General features: G+C 44.3%; 1 protein-coding gene across 1 annotated transcript in view; it reads left to right on the top strand.

The window, feature by feature from the left end:
• The window catches only part of pik3c2b (phosphatidylinositol-4-phosphate 3-kinase, catalytic subunit type 2 beta), a 53151-nt gene that overhangs the window by 18748 nt on the left and 13845 nt on the right, over positions 1-20558 (top strand). The window contains 18 exon segments of the mRNA XM_067586090.1: positions 4993-5104; positions 7842-7921; positions 8001-8037; positions 8040-8075; positions 8213-8359; positions 8455-8488; positions 8611-8806; positions 10933-11055; positions 12803-12967; positions 14370-14484; positions 14908-15050; positions 15421-15609; positions 15691-15784; positions 16561-16655; positions 17496-17676; positions 18344-18451; positions 19536-19628; positions 19760-19889. Coding sequence (XP_067442191.1) covers positions 4993-5104; positions 7842-7921; positions 8001-8037; positions 8040-8075; positions 8213-8359; positions 8455-8488; positions 8611-8806; positions 10933-11055; positions 12803-12967; positions 14370-14484; positions 14908-15050; positions 15421-15609; positions 15691-15784; positions 16561-16655; positions 17496-17676; positions 18344-18451; positions 19536-19628; positions 19760-19889 — 2078 coding nt within the window.

The following is a 20558-nucleotide window of genomic DNA, read 5'->3' as shown; positions in this document are numbered from 1 at the left end:
GTCTGTGTGGTCGGTTCTTCCCCAGTATTTGGGAAATCAAGGGGGTTTAATTGTCTTAAATTGTTTCTTCTAATGTTTGGAGTTTTTCTTTTATAATACATTAATCTGAATTAATTAGATTTATTGGTATTTCTTTGTAGAGATTTTTAAGATGTGTTGGACAGGTAATGCTTGTGGTTGCTTTGTGTTAAAGTTGTTACACATATCCCAGAACTGATGTTAATAGCGTTCGCAATATCTTCAAGTTTCATGTGGGTTTATTTTATTTTGTTTGTGTTCCTAGATGTATGTTTTTATTTGCTAAAAGTTTCATTGTCCCTAATGTGTAAGGCCGGGTTGTTTGGTGGGATGTTTTTCATTTGCTGTTGTTCTCAGGTCTTTTCTGATCCACTTGCATTCTTGATTAAACCATTTGTCAGCATTTTGCCTTTTAACAGGCTTCGTTTTTTGTTTTATACAGTCAGCTTTAATAGCTTCCTTATGAAATATCATATTGATACCATCAAGGGCCTTGTTTACACCCTCTCTGGTAGGGGCTGGTATTGATTTTGGTCGTATTGATATGTCATTCATCCGATCAGGATGAATTTGTCTCCTCTATCTGGGGCCCATCTGTAAGTAGGATTTAATTTGTACAGTTTACTGGGTTCCTTTTATGTCTCTCATTTGATCCGAGAGTTTAAAGAACACTTTTATTTGGTTGTGGTCTGAAAGGGGGGATTGCTGTCTGACAGTGAATGCACTGATAGCGGAGGAGTCCATGTCAGTGACTGTATAGTCTACTACACTGGACCCACGAGCTGAGGAGTATGTGAACCTACCATTAACTATGTACAGGTCTAAGGCCTGACGGATGCACTGCCTCCCTGACACTTTGGTTTATTTCAGAGTCAAAGTTGTTCTGATGGGTGATAGTTGGTTTGGTAAACAGGATAAACTGACCAAACACATGGTTGTTGCCCTGTGGGTCAATGACATCAGGTTCAGTTCCTGTTGGTCCATTCAGATCTCCAGTTTCCCTGGGCCTGGAAATAGGCAATTTATAGATGAAGAGTTTCAAAAATGTTTTACTGGTGAGATCTGACAGCAAAGATCTCCTTTATACCACACCAAGATCCCCCCTTCAGTATGTTTTTTTATTTTATAGAGGGCACCATGACGCCATTATATCCTGGAGGACAGTGAGTGAGCAGATCATTTTGATCAATGTCTTTGATAGATTTCTTGAATTCAGGGTTTCCACTCTTCAGGTCAAAGGTTGAGGAGTGGAGACCCTGAATATTCCAGCTGCTTATATGAAATGAACACATTAAAACAATCAAAATGAACCCGTATAGTGAGACAAATATAAAAACACCTACAACTATCTAACATTAACAATACTACATAATAATGTGACATAAATTCCATGGCGGCATTTTCACTAATACTACTACTGTACTGACTACTACTGTTGATATTATTACTATTACTAACTAACAATACATTTCCATGTTCTGTTACTCAAGTGGGAAGATGTTCTGAATATGTACATCTTAGTTGAACAGAAGCCGGGTGGATAGAGTTCGCAGCATCTCCCTGATGTCTCCCAGCTCAGAGGTAGCGGGGGGGGGGGGGGGGGGGACTGTCACTGTAGGCTGGGCTACAACTGCTGCATAGCTCTGCTGCTGTTGGTGGGGAGGGGGACCAGGGGCAGTTGCTGCTGCATAGCTCTGCTGCTGTTGGTGGGGAGGGGGACCAGGGGCAGTTGCTGCTGCATAGCTCTGCTGCTGTTGGTGTGAAGGGGGTTGGTGGGGAGGGGCTGAGGAGGGGGAAGGTAGTCTCCTCTGGATATGCTTCACATTAGTGAGGTGGCAGTGCCTGGGGAGTGGGAGGTCCAGGCTGAGCTGCTGTATCTCCTCACAGCAGGGGAGATGATCCTGGGCTGGTGATGGGGAGGAGGAGGTCTGGGATGGCCCCTAAAGCTCCTAGTAGAGGAGGGGGTGGAAGGACTGCATCCCAGGGCGGTGTCTTTTAGGATCTTTGCAAATGTCCTCACCCTCTCTCTGTGTAGATGGAGTCCATCATAGAGGTCCCAGGTGTCAGTGGTTGGATAGAGGGCCAGGTGGACACTGGGTAAGGTGGCACATCCTCTTCTGATCTCAATAATAATGTCATGAATGACATGAGGAGGGATGTCTGTTCAAGGCAGCAGGGTGGAGACCACAATGCAGGTGTCGGGGAACTCTCTACTGGCCCTCTCCGCCATCTTTCTCACTGCCTCAGCAGTGTCCTTAATGAGGCTCTGCAGGTCAGTTGTTCCTGTGTGGATCACCAGGCATTGAGGGATCCTGAAGGTCTCCTTTTTCAACAGCTTCATTGCCTGGCCTGTGTTGCTGCAGCGTTTAGACAGCACTTTCTTACCAGGAAACAGCTTGTTTGTGTCCAGGATTTTCCCATTAGAGTCAGCCAGCAGAAGCACTTGTGGGGCTTGCTCTTCAGGCTGAGTGGAGGGAAGCTGGGATGGGCAGAGCTGGCTGTTGGCAGCCGGCTGTGTGGATGTATCAGGAGGTGCCAGGATGTTGTTGGGCTGGATGCAGAGCAGAGAGGGTGGAACAGAGACAAGGCAGGGGTTTGTGACACTGGCAGGGAGAGTCTGTGTCTCTGTACTTGTCATTGTGGGGACTGATGTCTGTCAGGCGTTGGACTTGCCTGGTGAAACTTCCTTTCTCTCTTCTCAGCATCTTTCTTCACTTTGGTTAACCGAGCACAGAGCACACTGTTCTCCTGCCTCTAGACTTCCTCTGAGGTCAGATGCCAAGGCCTGGTTGTCTCTCTTGAGCTGCTGCAGCTCCTTTAAGCTGCTGCAGAGTTGTCTGGGGGGTCAGGCATCCTGGCCTAGGCCAGCTCTTTGAATCCAGTAAAGTCCAGCTATAGCAGGGCCATACTGTTCTTCAGCTGGTTGGTGGAGCTGGCAGGTGTGGGAGGGGCAGTTGGAGAGGAGAATGTCACTCTTCTTGTGAAATATCCTCATAAATCCCATGACTTTGGCCAAATCTTACATTAAAAATCACAGTTTTTAGTAGGAAATGTCATGGTGAATCCATTGATACAGGTTTGAAAGTGGTCAGACTTATAGTTTAGATGTCAGAAGCCTTTCCCCATTCATTTACATTTTAAGGGGTACGTGTGATGTGATGTGGCACTGCAACTTTCAGGGCTTATAAAATCAGTTACTACAAAGTTTTTAACAACTTTTTTTCAGCACAGTGTCATAAGTCATGTATTGAATTTGAAGCCGAACCATTAACGCCCTCGGAGGAGATGGCGTTTGCTCGGTGGCCAAAATTGAGGCAAAGTCTTATATTGAAAGGCTAATTGCAGACTTCCTGTTGGATTTAGGTCAGGGGTGTCAGCGTATGATTTATAGGTCTTGATGAGACGAATAATTGAGTTTTGGTTTGATCTCTCTACGACATTCCTATGGGCCGTGGCGGCCATATTAGTGACATAGGTGGCGCTACAGAGCACATTTTGGCACTGTGGGGGTTAATTTTTACATCCAATTTTTCACCAGACCTGATGGGCGTGCCAAATTTGGTGAGTTTTTGAGCATGTTTAGGGGGTCAAATTTAGGGTTTAAGTGGCGTAATAATAAAGAAGGAAGCAAACAAACAAAGGAAATACAAGAGGGCCTTCGCCCTTTGGGCTCGGGCCCCAACAAACAAGAAACAGACCGATCTATGCCAGAGACAGTCAGTACACAGGCACTCACAGATAAATGAACAATAAATAGATGCATAATGAATAAGTAAAATCCTAGTCCCAACAATAATAAGCCCCAAAATTATTGGTTAAGACAAATAAAAACTCCAAGAGTATGGAAATATTAGTAATTTCTCATACTGCTATCAAGGTTTAACAGCCTGATGGCAGAAGAAATGAAAGATTTTGAAAGACGATTTGTCTTCTCATGTGACGTTGTAAAACGACGGCCTGAGGGCATTAAAATGAAGTCGGAGGACAGGATGTGGTCGGGTTGGGAAACTATTCCTCGTGCTTTTTAGACCACCTGCTTCTCCCACAGAGAACGCAAGTCTCTTTGCCGGATACCAATTATCTTCGAACAGACCTTCACAATATTGTAGAGGCGGTTCTTGTCCTGGACAGAGACCCCAACCTACAAATAAAAGAAAATATTAAGATACTTTCAATAAAAGATAGAAAATACATAAGATTTCCTTACAGACATTAAACGAGTTTAACTTCCTTATCAGATGACGGTTTCCATGGTGATCACTTATTTACTCCAAGGGGGAGCTAAGCTAACTATTTACTTTGCTAGCTTTTGTATCCCACAAACACTGGCAAAACCTAAAGTCTGTATAGTTCACTGGATATATTAATGTTACCAACAAGGATCCTTTCATTTTTCTTCTTGTCTTCATAAAATAACTTCTGTTAGTTTCTCCTTTGGCAGCTAGCAGTTAGCAGTTAGCAGTCAACAGCTAGCTAGTTGTTTTGATTTAAAAAAAATATCCAAAGATGATATGTTTTCCTCTGTTTTTGCTGATCAGTGCTGTTGCCTCTTCTGTTGAGATTATCTGAAGGTTATTTTGCAGAATATCCCACTTTGAGATGTATTCAGGAGCTCAGCTTTGGTGCAGCTATTCTTCTGGAATCTTATCGATAATATACCACCTGTCTCTCTCTCTCTCTGTCTGTCTGTCTCTCTCTGTCTGTCTGTTTAACTCTCTGTCTCTCTCTCTGTCTCTCTCTCTGTCTCTCTGTCTCTCTCTCTGTCTCTCTCTCTGTCTGTCTCTCTGTCTGTCTCTCTCTGTCTGTCTGTCTGTCTGTCTGTCTGTCTGTCTCTCTCTGTCTGTCTGTTTAACTCTCTGTCTCTCTCTCTGTCTCTCTGTCTCTCTCTCTGTCTCTCTCTCTGTCTGTCTCTCTGTCTGTCTCTCTCTCTGTCTGTCTGTCTGTCTGTCTGTCTCTCTCTCTCTCTGTCTTCAGTTGTCAGACTCTGGCAGGTCTGGAGTTCGTCCAGCAGTGTCTGAAGTTCGACTGGGACGTCCGACTTTTCCTCACCAAGAGATCTGCCATCAACACAGAGCTGTCCCGCACGGTGTGAACACACACACACACACACACACACACCACACACACACACACACACACACACACACACACCACACACACACACACACACACACACACACACACCACACACACACACACACACCACACACACACCACACACACACACACACACACACACACACCACACACACACACACACACTCACACACACACACACACACACACACACACACACTCACACACACACCACACACACACACACACACACACACACACACACACACACAGACACACACCACACACACACCACACACACACACACACACCACACACACACACACACACACTCACACACACACACACCACACACACACACACACTCACACACACACACACCACACACACACACACCACACACACACACACACACACACACACACACACACCACACACACACACACACACACACACACACACACACACACACCACACACACACACACACACACACACCACACACACACACACACACACACACACACAGACACACACCACACACACACACACACACACACACACACTCACACACACACACACCACACACACACACACCACACACACACACACACACACACACACACACACACACACACACACACACTCACACACACACACACCACACACACACACACACACACACACACACACACACACACACTCACACATGATTCAGTTAGTCAGGTTTGAGTAACAGATCTGTAGTTTTGACGGTTTCTTGTAGCTCTTTGACTGGGTTTGACTGGGTTTAACTGGGTGTGACTGGGTGTGACTGGGTTTTACTGGGTTTTACTGGGTTAGACTGGGATTTGTTTCTCCATTATAACGGGGCTACCTGTTTGAAGGTCTTTAACTGTCCGTGACTATCGGTCAAAGTCGCAGCTGTAAAACGGCGGATAAACATGTTTCATTAGTTTGTCAGTGGAAAGCTTTTAATACGAAGCAGCAGCAGGAAATGTTTTCATCAGCAGTAACTGAAAGTAAAATCAAGCAGATATCTGAAAGTACCAACAGGAATACAGAAGAGAAACCAGAGTTCAAAACATTCAGTCAGAAGCTCCAGACGTCCTGAGAGGCTTCAAAAACAGCTTCCTGTCTGGACTCCATGAGTTCAGGCTTGTTAGAGGGAGAGAAGCAGGAGGGGGGGGGGGACCTGCTCGGAGGCGGGTCGGGAGCGCTTTGACTCCGGAGATGATCCATATCAGGAACAACTCGCTGTGTTTAAACTGTTTGTTTTTGTTGTTTTTTTATTGGTGATACTGTTAACGAGACATAGTGGAAAGGAATAAATAAATAAATAAATAAATAAATAAAAGACAAATCATGCAAATAGACAAACAAACAAAAGTAATGACAAACAACAGCAATGACAACATCATATTACAATGAGAAAGATAATAAACGTAGAGAGCAACTATGGACTGATGATGGCTGATAGAGAGCTGCTAATTATTATAATAATGATAATAATAACGATATACAGTCATAATGATAACAGTCTTGTGTTTAAACTGTTAAACATGAATCAGTGCTGCGGCGTTCTGTCGGGTCTGGTTCTGCTGCACCGGCTCACATACTTCCTAAAAACCATTTTATTGATTGATTATCTGTAGTTTACTGCTTATTTTCTAGCGTCTGTTTGTGTCGTCAGATGTAAGAAACACAAAGTGTCTGTTAACATGTAAACCAGCTGCAGACGTGGATCCGGCGTCGCTGACGGACGCAGGACACGAGGAGAAAAGCCCTGAAACACACGAGTGTAAATACAGGAAGCGCGAACAAACACATGTCCGTCAGTCGTACTAAACAACAACAACATGCGCCGACTGTCACTGAGTGTTTCTGCTCTGCAGCTTCAGGTTAGTGTCACAGACAGAAACACTCACACTTCAAACATAAAGTTTCCTTTATTTGAGCTCCGACAAGGAAGGAACCTGCCTGAGGTTATGTTACTATTCTAACTCATTGTGCCCCGAAATAACTTACAAAGTACTTAAAAAAATATGCATCTGTGTACTTGAACTTCAGGAAAACAATAAACTACATTTCCTGCTGCAGGTTCAGATATGATGCATCATTATTGATTCAACTATCCAGCAGAATATGAGAATTAAAAGCTCCAGACGGTCAGTAGATTACAGTTACAGGACGACGTTAAAAACATGAAGCTTCACTTTCAAACATTCAAACTGATGTTGCAGCTTCAACATTTATCCTCCAGAAGGACTTAAATCAGATATGAAGACGCTGCGGAGACGTTAGAGCCGGCGGTGAATCAGCTGGGAGTCTGACATCCCAGCAGCTTTACAGACTGGAGTCACTGGTGACATATTAACAGTTTAATCTCACTGCCAGTTGGTGCAAAATGCATTGTGGGATACCTTTTACTCTGCAGTATTAATAGTTTTACTTCAAAGCTTTGAGTTCTTCTTCTACTGCTGCCAACACCAACGTTCCCAGTTAGAGAAAGAGTGGAAATAAAGCTAAAAATAAAAAAACCAGTGTGAAACCCGACACCTACAGGTGAAAAGCAGGCTCTCTGCTATTGGCTGCTCCAGGTGATGTCACCGTTTGTACTCTACCTGTCACCACAGACCAGCCAATGGCAGAAAACCAGTTCAGCGGTCTGGTTTTTTATCACTGGTCCAGTTCAGGACAGAAAGAGATGTTTCATCTGGATGTTTTTATATGAATGTAATTGAACAGAAAGAAGACGATGAGACGGCGTCCTCCATGAACCACAGCATCCTGCTGCAGGAGCGTCCAATCAAACAGACCGTCACCAGGTGAGGGGCGGGGCCTGTGCCGTGCTGCACACAGGTGAATCTGTTTCCACGTCTTAAGTTTTCTCTCCTGTCTGAACAGGGAGGCTCTGACTCTGCTGCTGGACACGTTTCACAACCGTTTCACAACGAAGCCGAGTCCTTCCTGCTGTCAGAGGTAATGACGCTGATCAAAGGCCTGAAGTATTGATTATCTGCTGATACAGGCTGATCTGATACTGATGTTGATCTAACTGACTGAGCAGCCGGTAAACACACACTTCTTCTTCTTCTTCTCCTGTTTCCTCTCTGAAGGTGGAGCTGCCGCTGCACGTGGAGCGTCTCGTCCAATCGGTGAAGGCGCTCTGCAGCTCGTTAGCTGCCGTGGAGACGCCTGATGTGACGTCTGCCCTCAACCAGCTCCCAGCATGCCCCTGTCGCCTGCAGCCCAAAGTCCTGAAGGTGAATGAAGCGAAGAGTCAGATGTTTGTTTACTGTCAGAGTTTCATGTGCGGAGATGAAGATTAACCATGTGACAATGTGCTCTGTCCTCCCAGGATGCATCAGTGCTGGCGGTCAGAGAGAACAGAGGTAAAGTTCACACACAGCTGACCAATCACTGTGGAGGATGAGCGTGATGTCATGCCCTCAGCTTTGTCTGGCAGGTTTGTTACCCTCACATGTGATCATGTGATCTTCTTCTTGTCTCACAGAGAAAGTGGTGGAGAAGTTGACGGCGGCCATCTTGGACCTGGTGGAGCTGTACTGCAGCACATTCAACGCTAACTTCCACCCGACGCCGCAGAGCCTCAGCAGCACGGCGCCCGTCCAGGAGGCCGGCCACGTCACCAACGTGCTGTCCTTCAACGTGTACGCCGCACACCGCATCCCCATCACCTGGGCCGCCAGGTACGACCACACACACACACACACACACGCACACACACACACACACGCACACACACCTACACACACACACACACACACACACCTACACACACACACACACGCACACAGCTACACACACACGCACACACACACCTACACACACACACACACACACACACCTACACACACACACACACACCTACACACACACCTACACACACACACACACACACACACACACACCTACACACACACACACACACACACACACACCTACACACACATGCACACACACGACTACACACCTACACACACAGCTACACACATACACACACACACACACACACACACACCTACACACACACACACACAGCTACACACACAGCTACACACATACACACACACAGCTACACACACAGATACACACACGGCGCCTCCTACAGGCTGCAGTGTTCATCACACACAACAAACAGACTGATGACTCAGTGAATCTGAAACAAAAGCAGTTCAGACTGTCAGCTACACACACACACACACACACATACACACACTCACACACACACACACACAGGATTGTATTGTGACAAAGGGCTGACCTCTGACCTCTGAGAGGGGGTGGAGCCAGTGGCTTTGCCTGGCAACTGGCTGTCACACCATCTGTGTGTGTGTGTGTGTGTGTGAGTGTGAGTGTGTGAGAGTGTGTGTGTGTGAGTGTGTGTGTGAGTGTGTGTGTGAGTGTGTGTGTGTGTGTGTGTGTGTGTGTAGGCGTGTAGTTCAAAAGGTTATGAAGCAGGAGGCTACCGTTGTCATGACAACCTGCCACGCTGTACTCGCCACCAGCCTGAACCGAAGCATTAAATTCACGTAAGGTGTCATTAAGCAGAACGGCAGCGTTGTTTACTTCCTGGTAGAGGAAGTCGTCTCATCCTCCTCTTCCTCATTTCAACCTCTTCGGTTCCTTCTGCCGCTTTTCACTTGGTTTCTTTCTTCTTCGTGTCTTCTTCCTCTGCTGCGTCTCGTAACCAGTCAGCTGTGACAGCTTGAACGTTGCCATGGTTACAGGTCAGGAAGCGGATGGATTTAGAAGGTGATTAAACTTGAGCCGAACTACGTGAGCCAGCCAATCAGAGAAGAGTATTCACCGGGACCCTGCGTTAAATGAGGAAATGATCAGCAGATTAATCAATAAAATGTTTGAAAATATTTATTAGTCGCAGCCCTGAAAGATTGAAACAGTTGACGCCTAAAAGTCCGACGTGTGTCATGTTTAGTCAGAGTGTGATGAAGAGTGTGATGAAGAGCTGTGAGCTGCTGTTTGGTGGGTTTTGGTGAACAGTGATTGAAACGTGTTGTTGTTGTGATCTGCAGGCTGCTTCCTGTTTTAATGCTGCTCAGCTGTTTGTTGTTTGCTGCCAGTTCAGGAATTCTTTTCATTTGACTCACGGACGGTTTTCTGTTTTTAAGAACTCTGAGCTCTGAGCTCCGTGTTCGACTGAACACACCAGCGAAAAACTATCTGAGAGGAGGAAACAGGTTGGGTTAGGGTGAGGTCAAAGGTCAGAGGAGAACCAGCAGAACAACAGGAAATGATCCGTCACACACAACTGCACCACATGATCCTTTAAGTGAACAGATGACTTATAACTAGCAGCTGTCTGTTTTAATCTTTTATGATTTATCACATTTTATTTAATGACTTTTTCATAAGCGTTGTATTTTCTTTCTGTCCAGAGAAACTGTGAAGATGCAGTTTAATGAACATGAAAGGTTCTGTTTAAAGTTCATTCATTCACTTGATCATTGTTATTGTTATTATTAATTTAAGTTTTATGACATTAACAGGATCATCCACTTAAAGGATCATTCTGCTGATTTTCTGTATTTGTCTTCATGTTTGGATCCAAACCAACAATGAACTGATTTACTAACCAGTGTTGTGTGTGTATCACAGCTGATATATCTGATTCCTCACCGCTGCACTGGGTCACGTGATCCTTCATCATGAAGAGTTTGGTCTCGTTAGTTTGTTGAGAAATGAAAGAACTAATAATAACTTAATCACAGTTTTATACAAACAGGAAATGATGCAACATGTTTTAAATCTGATGTTTGTGACGAGCGTTCATCACGTTTCCTCTTCCTCTCAGTTACGAGGGTTTCTTCCTGTCCTGCTCGCTGACTCACGGAGGGGCGGAGCTCTGCGCGCCGCAGCACACCAGCAAACAGTCCGTCAGCAAATACCTGTTCCACCTGGTGGTGTGGGACCAGAGGTACGTACGCTCGCCTCACCTGGTACAGCGTGACATCACCTGCTACAGTGTGACATCACCTGGTACAGCGTGACATCACCTGCTACAGTGTGACATCACCTGCTACAGGGTGACATCACCTGCTACAGGGTGACATCACCTGCTACAGTGTGACATCACCTGGTACAGCGTGACATCACCTGCTACAGTGTGACATCACCTGCTGCAGTGTGACATCACCTGCTACAATGTGACATCACCTGGTACAGGGTGACATCACCTGCTACAGTGTGACATCACCTGGTACAGCGTGACATCACCTGCTACAGCGTGACATCACCTGCTGCAGTGTGACATCACCTGCTACAGTGTGACATCACCTGGCACAGGGTGACATCACCTGGCACAGTGTGACATCACCTGCTACAGCGTGACATCACCTGCTACAGTGTGACATCACCTGCTACAGTGTGACATCACCTGGCACAGTGTGACATCACCTGCTACAGTGTGACATCACCTGCTACAGTGTGACATCACCTGGCACAGTGTGACATCACCTGCTACAGCGTGACATCACCTGCTACAGCGTGACATCACCTGCTACAGCGTGACATCACCTGCTACAGTGTGACATCACCTGCTACAGTTGACAGTTGCTACAATTAACAGTTGAAATGATGAAGATACCTGCTGATGATGATGATGATGATTGACGGGTGACCTCACTGTGCTCTTTTATTTTCTCCTTTATGATTTCATTAAACTCTTATTGTTACATTTTAGCAAATGAAGCAAAACACTGAGAGAAGGATCTCTGGTGGAAAACAGAATAAATATAATAATTCAAATCAGGTTTGTTTTGAATATAAAACTGTCAGTAAATGTGTTATATTGAGTCAGTGTTGACTGATGGATGAATAGAAATGATACTGACTCTTCAGCCCATAAAGAATCAATAAACAGTTTAATAAACAGTTATTGATCGGAAAACAAATAAAAACAGAAATGAAACATCATAAAACGTTTAAAGATGGTGAAGACCAGCAGACAGAGACTGCAACAGTGACATCACTGGATCAGCTGATGATGATGCAAACTTATTTATTCTGAACATTTAGTTTTCAGCAGCTAAATATCTTATTTCCATTGAGATCATCAGAAGTTACAAACAGTCTGAATCAGTTTTCACGGCAGGGTCGACTTCTCTCTCACTTCCCGTTTATTCTTTCTATATATAGACGAGTTGTGTTATTGTGTCTGTTGTCGGTCATGATGCAGGTTGTTCACTGCTGCCTTCAGTACGTGTTGAAGGTGTTCAGACCTTCACAGATGTTGAACTGTTTGACATTTAGTGACTCAGCAGCGTCGGTGCTGGAAACTGAACTCGTTTGGAGAAAACTGACGTTTTGTTTCTCTTCTGTTGAAAATATTTTAACATTTTCATTTGTCTTTGTCAGAAGGAGAAGAAGCGACTGTGACATCATTAATCATAATACTGAACACGTCCTCGACGAAGCATAAAGAAAAGTTCTGTTATAATATGAAGCTTCGTGGTCGATGTGTTAAGCAACATATTTGTCATATTTGTGTCTTTTATCTAAATTGAGCAACAAATAAAGTCTTTTGACTTGAACAGAACTGACCGCTGCTCTTTTAATGACATCATCTCGCTGCGTTCTCTTCTTGCAGCGGCTGGAGGATTAGCGCCAGCTGCTGTTTGACATTGAACTTTGATCGTGGCGTGTGTGTGTGTGTGTGTGTGCAGGGTTTGTTTCCCGGTGCAGATCAACCAGCTGCCCCGAGAGTCTCAGCTGACGGTGACGCTGTACGCCAGCTGTCTGCCGCCGCCCGGAGCCGACGAGAAGGGGAAGCAGCGCCGCAGCATCGAGGCTCTGGGCTGGGTCACCATGCCGCTGTTCAACTTCAGACAGTGAGTCACATGACGTCTCACCGTACCTGTCGGTAGATTCGGGCGTCTCACACATTAAACTGGAGATATTCAGTCATGTGACGCATGGGCGGGGCTTACACGTTAAAACTCAAACACACACTTCCTGCTGTGATGTCACTCAGGTGCGGTTTGATGATGTCAGCTCAAGACGAGTCATTAAAAATATTTAAATGTTTTACAAACAGAAAAGAGATTTTTATATAAAATATTTGATATATATGAGACATTAGAGAAGTTGATGGTGGACTTTAGTTTTGTTCCTGTTTATTTAGTCGAGTAAATAATATATATATATATATATATATATATATATTACTGTTTGACCATCTGACATCATGGTAGAAGCCGGATTTAAAAGTATCATGTAAGACAGAACAGACTCACAACACTGCTGTTATTTATTTATTTATTTATTTATTTATTTATTTATTTCTGTAGGGGGCCTCATGATTTATGATGACCTTATTTAAGATTGTTTAATTGTTTGTTTTCACTATAAAAGATGTGTGTTCTGTCTGTGATGCAATAAAAAAATATGTGTTTCTTAATAAAAATGTGAGGTAAAGTGATTCCAGCAGGTTTTGGTGCCGTTTATATTATATAAATATATTTTAATGATTATCATGCAGCTTCACATATGAATGTTGGACTTTATAAATCAATATTAAATCTCTGAAAACGTTAAATGATGGAGCCGATGTGTAAAGATCATCAAAGTTGAACGTGTGAGTAAAACGTTCCCTCCATCAGAGACGCAGCCGACAGGAAACACTCGGCTCCTCTGATAGCGTATTTTTAACTGTCGATGCCGGCAGCATCACAGCGTCCATGACTGTAAACATCCTGTCAGGGTGAAGAAAGCTGTGACACACATTGATAAAAAAAAGCATCAGTTTAATAAGAGAAAGATCGAGAAATGCAACAAATACAAAAACAGGTAAAAATCAAACGCTGCATCAGTAACATATTAAACTACCAGAGGAAACTGACGATTAAAACACATCCAGTAAAGAGATTAACAAGCTTTTACATTCAGTAAAAGCAAAATATCACACAGGAAGAAGAACAAATAACTGAATAAATAAAGAAATAACATTAGTGGATAATTCAGATGTTGTTTGGGTCTTTGTTGCATTTCTGGATTTGGAGCGTTTCCCTTCATGTTTGGTCTTTCTCTGGTAAACTGATGCTTTTTGTCCTCAGGGGCCACCGTAGGTATCGGCCTCATTATTACAGCATCAGAGTCTCTACTGTACACACACACACACACACACACACACACACACACACACACTTCCTGGTGTCTACAGCAGGAAGTGTGCTGACTGACCATCATCCTGTGTGTGTGTGTGTGTGTGTGTGTGTGTGTGTGTGTGTGCAGCGTGCTGACGTGTGGCAGGAAGTTGCTGGGTCTGTGGCCTTCGACCCCGGGGAGGACAGGAAACGCTCGCTCCAGCTCTCCGAACTTCAGCCAGCCGGACAGCGTCATCCTGCAGGTGAGACTCACCTTCATCACTGTACAGCTGCAGCTGTTCTGCTCATCGATTACGTTATTTTAGATAATTATGAATTATGAAAAGACTATTGATATCAATCAATAATTCGGGCACCAACAGTTGGATCTGTGAGGAGCACAGTTGATTAATTGCAATAATTATTATTATTATTATCAATGATAAGTAATTAATTATAACAATTAATAGAATTATTAATGTGAATTAACACAGACCTGAAGATTTGACATGTCTGTGTCTGTGTGTCTGTGTCTGTCTGTCTGTGTGTCTGTGTCTGTGTGTCTGTGTCTGTCTGTCTGTGTGTCTGTGTCTGTGTGTCTGTGTCTGTCTGTCTGTGTGTCTGTGTCTGTGTGTCTGTGTCTGTCTGTCTGTGTGTCTGTGTCTGTGTGTCTGTGTGTGTCTCAGGTGGACTTCCCCACCTCGTCCTTCGAGGTTCGGTTCAGTACTCCGTCTCCAGCAGATTTCTGTCCTCAGTACGACTTCAGCAGGCTGGACGCCGTCAGTCAGATCCAACTACAGGACGTCCTGCACAAGAAGGCGGCGTTCTGGTCAGAGACACACACACACATATACACATACACACACACACATACACACACACACATATACACACACACACACACACATACACGCATACACACACATATACACATATACACACATACACATATACACACACACACACGCATATACACATACACACACACACACATATACACACACACACACATACACACACACACACACACACACATATACACAAACACACACATATATACACACACACTGTGTGCAGACTGACGTTATTGATACTGATATTGATATATTGATATCTGTGTGTGTGTGTGCAGGTTGATGTTATTGATACTGATACTGATACTGATATATTGATATGTGTGTGTGTGTGTGTGTGTGCAGGTTGACGGCGGAGGACAAGCGGCTGCTGTGGGAGAAGAAGGCGTTCTGTCAGGCGGAGAGCGCGGCGCTGCCTCTGGTTCTGGCGAGCGCCCCCTGCTGGCAGTGGGCCTGCCTGCCCGACATCTACGCTCTGCTGAGGCAGTGGGCCTGTCTGGGTCACCTGGACGCCCTGGGACTCCTGCACGCCTCGTACGTCCCCGCCCGCCGACTCACCTGTCCGTCTGGCGGTCTGACCTCCTGACCTGAGTGACATCATTGTGTGTGTTGCAGGTTCCCGGACCAGGAGCTGAGGAGGACCGCCGTCCAGTGGATGGACTCCATCTCAGAGCCGGAGCTGCTGGACTTCCTGCCTCAGCTGGTCCAGGTAATGTGACATCACGCTGTGTGATCACCTGACAGGTGCTGAGACGCTTCGCTGGTCACATTCATGATGTATCATCACGCTTTGCGTCGGAGAGACTGTTCATGTGTCTTCATTAGAAAGCAGCTCTTTATTTCTGTTCTCTTCATGTTGCAGTAAGAAGCCGCCATGTTTCTGATCTTTAATTAATACAAACTCATTCAGATCAATAAACCAGTATGACAGCAGAGAGAACTGGATCCTACTGGGACCTTCACTAAAGCAAAGTAGCAATACTCCAATAAAAATACTCCGTTACAAGTAAAAATACACAAATACAGAAGCATCGCAGCAGAATGTCCCCACGTTAGTGTTTTATTTACCTTTTCATTGGAATATTAATAGTGATCAATATTCTGCTGACAGCAGCATTTTAATGTTGTTATGGTAACGCTAATTTTAACAATTTATGCTGTTGAATAGTTTAATCTTTAACAGTGTGTATATTATGAACTGATGATCTTCTATAACAAGACCAGATCTCATCCCAGAATAAACCTGAACCCAGTATGAGACTCCAGGCCGACCAGTCACCAGTCACCAGTAACCAGTCACCAGTAACTAGTCACCAGTGCCCAGTAACCAGTAACCAGTGACCAGTAACCAGTAACCAGTAACCAGTAACCAGGAGAGGAAACCGTGGAGACAGTCTAGTGGTTGATTCCTGTTCCTGCAGACAGCAGCTAACAGCTGATGTTACTGCAGATCATGTGATCAGCTGTTCTGTGTTTCTGTCTCAGGCTCTGAAGTACGAGTGTTACCTGGACAGCTCTCTGGTCCGCTTCCTGTTACGCAGAGCCGTCGGAGACGTTCGCATCGCTCACTACCTCTTCTGGTGAGCTGCAGCCTGACGCTCAGTAAACAGCACACACACAAGAAGACACGAGTAGTAAAGTACTGCAGTAAAAGTACATAAGTATTATGAGCTTGATGTAGTTAAAGTATTGCAGTAAAAGTACATAAGTATTATGAGCTTGATGTAGTTAAAGTATTGCAGTAAAAGTACATAAGTATTATGAGCTTGATGTAGTTAAAGTATTGCAGTAAAAGTACATAAGTATTATGAGCTTGATGTAGTTAAAGTATTGCAGTAAAAGTACATAAGTATTATGAGCTTGATGTAGTTAAAGTATTGCAGTAAAAGTACATAAGTATTATGAGCTTGATGTAGTTAAAGTATTGCAGTAAAAGTACATAAGTATTATGAGCTTGATGTAGTTAAAGTATTGCAGTAAAAGTACATAAGTATTATGAGCTTGATGTAGTTAAAGTATTGCAGTAAAAGTAGTGGTTTGGTCCCTCTGACTGATATATTATTATATATGACATCATTAGATTATTAATAGTGAAGCATCAGTGTTAGAGCAGCATGTTACTGTTGTAGCTGCTGGAGGTGGAGCTAGCTTACACTACTTTATATACAGTTAGCTAGTTTAGTCCAGTGGTTCCCAACCTAGGGGTCGGGCCCCTCCAAAGGGTCAGCAGATAAATCTGAGGGGTCGGGCTTTTGCACTTTACTTCCTGTTAGATGAAGTGTCTCGCTGTGAACGTTGATGTCGTTAGTGTCAAACTCTGATGTTGGAAATCTCCAGTTAATCATCAATAAATGATGTCATGCTGTGATGGATCTGCACTGCGGTTAAAGGGACACTTGTGTGTGGTTGCTGTGTGTCAGGCTGCTGAAGGACAACCTGCAGGACAGCCAGTTCAGCGCTCGCTATCAGCACCTGCTCGCCGCTCTGCTCTGCTGCGTCGGTCGAGGTCTCCGTGACGAGTTCGACCGTCAGTGCTGGCTCGTCTCCGTCCTCGCCAAGGTGGCGCAGAAAGTCCGAGACGCCACGCCGTCCAGCAGACAGGTGGGAGGGACACACCTGGACAGTTAACTCGTCAAATCAATCCAGGATTCATGGAAAACCTGGAAAACCTGGAAAACCATCATTTTAAATATCATATATATATAAAATGAACTGGCCCAAATGCGTGGAGTTGATTATTGATTAGATTTGAAAGCTCTGATCATCTTTATAAACTGTGATGTCACTATGATCAGACTTATTGATCCCCCGGAGAAGTTTGCTCGTTACAGCAGTTCATCAAAAATGAAATCATTAACTGCATTAACGAAAAAATTATCTGGTAAAAATATACAAACGTATTTGTGTTTGAACATTTAGAAGAATATTTCAGACAGTTCAGTGTCAGTCCAGCAGAGGGCAGCACCCGCTTCCATTTACCTCCCATGTTAATTAAACACTGATTAATAAATCAGACGTCACAGCAGTATAATAATAATAATAATAATAATAATGACTTTAATGTATACAGCAGTTTTCACAGCAGCTCAAACTGCTTTACATCAAATTATATTTCTGTTAAAAAATATTAATAACATTGAAACAAGAGAATAAAACATTTCATGTTTCATGTGCTCTTATTGTAGTAACATGAAGAGTCGTATGTAATAACTGCCATGTGTGTGTGTGTGTGTGTGTGTGTGTGTGTGTGTGTGTGTGTGTGTGACAGTCTGTCCTCAGAGACGGTCTGGAGGAGATGAAGCAGTTCTTCTCTGTGAACAGCAGCTGTAGACTTCCTCTGAACCCGGCCCTGCTGGTCCGAGGAATCAACATCCAGGTAAGAACACACACACACACACCTACACACACACACACACACACCTACACACACACACACCTACACACACACACACACACACCTACACACACACACACACACCTACACACACACACACACACACACACACACACCTACACACACACACACACACACCTACACACACACACACACACACACACACACACACACACACCTACACACACACACACACACACACACACCTACACACACACACACACACACACACACCTACACACACCTACACACACACACACACACACACACACACCTACACACACACACACACACCTACACACACACACACACACACACACACCTACACACACACACACACACACCTACACACACACACACACACACACACACACACACACCTACACACACACACACACACACACACACCTACACACACACACACACACACACACACACACACCTACACACACACACACACACACCTACACACACACACACCTACACACACACACACACACACCTACACACACACACACACACACCTACGCACACACACACACACACCTACACACACACACACACACCTACACACACACACACACACCTACGCACACACACACACACACACACACACACACAGGGAGCTGATGATGTCACTGATGATGTCATGTGAGTCAGCGTTAGTTGGCTAATGTAAGAGCTTCTGCTGCATCGATCTTTATCCTTTTTTTTGTTTGTTCGTTTGTTCAGATAAAATAAATAATATTATAATAAAATAAACATCTGCTTTCTGCTTCTATGTGAGTCGTCATCTTCACCGGCTGCATTTTTTTTGTAAATAATGACATTTTATTTGCACAAACATAAAACTGCATAAAGTCCAGATAATACAGCATTTAAAACGATGTGAGAGGAGCCGGAGGGTGATGCAGCAGACCCCCCTGAGACAAACAAACAAACAAACAACAACAAAGAAACTAAGCCAACATAATTTAGAAACAACAAGAAGCCCACAAAATGACCAGAAAGCAATCAGTGGACAACAGATAAATATGTGTAAGTTCTTCTTCTCTGTGATTTTTAGTCGTGCTCCTTCTTCAACTCCAACGCTGTTCCTCTCAAACTGTCCTTCCAAAACCTCGACCCTCTGGGAGACAACGTCAACGTCATCTTCAAGGTCAGATGTTTGTTTTTTCATCTCCAGCCTGAATCTGCACAGTCATGACGTGATGTTCAGTAGATGATGATGATGATGATGAAACACTGTTGACCTCTGACCTCTGGCTGACGTCTCTGTCTCCGTTCCAGTCGGGGGACGACCTGCGGCAGGACATGCTGACTCTGCAGATCATCCGCATCATGAACAAGATCTGGATCCAGGAGGGTCTGGACATGAGGATGGTCATCTTCAAATGTTTCTCCACCGGCAGAGGACGAGGTGAGGACAGAGGCCCCGCCCCCCCCCCACTGCAGGAGAGATGACATCACGCTCACCTTTACCTCCAGCAGGGGGCGGGGCGTCTTTAAAGCAGTTTTACTCTGCTGATCGTTACATATTCTAACTTATCATTTTAATTACAGGTCTCACAGAGCCTCACAGATGCTGATACACACAAATATTTGATTGTAAAAGACCTGATAATAACAAATCAGCTGATATTGACGTCTTTATCATAAACAAACCTCAATGATCTGTCCTCTAGTCTTCATCAGAAACAAGCAGTGAACTCAACTCTGACTCATCATCAGCTTTCAGTTGATATGTTGAACTTGTTGGTAAACAGTTGTTTATTTCCACATCCAGCAGTTACGGAGCAACATTATCGTTCATGTGGAATCGAGTTTCTGTCCAATATTCACTCTCCTTTAGCTGTTTTTGCTCTCTACCAGCTCCTTTAGCTGCTAAATGCTCCACTATGTTCACCAGCTAGTCTACAGCTGACTGTGAGCAGGTCGTGTTCAGCAGCTTTTTACAGCTTTTTCTCTGAAAACGCTGCTATGAGACGCTGAGAGTGAACCAGAACAGTGAAGTTTTGATAAATAAAATGTGTTAGTCGTCTCTCAATTCGGTCCCTACTCTGTCTGATGGTTCCTGAAGACATAAATC

The sequence above is a fragment of the Thunnus thynnus genome, chromosome 4, assembly GCF_963924715.1.
Source record: "Thunnus thynnus chromosome 4, fThuThy2.1, whole genome shotgun sequence".
Classification (NCBI taxonomy): domain Eukaryota; kingdom Metazoa; phylum Chordata; class Actinopteri; order Scombriformes; family Scombridae; genus Thunnus; species Thunnus thynnus.
The sequence above is the reverse complement of the archived record's forward strand: the minus strand, read 5'-3'. Positions and strand labels throughout refer to the sequence as shown.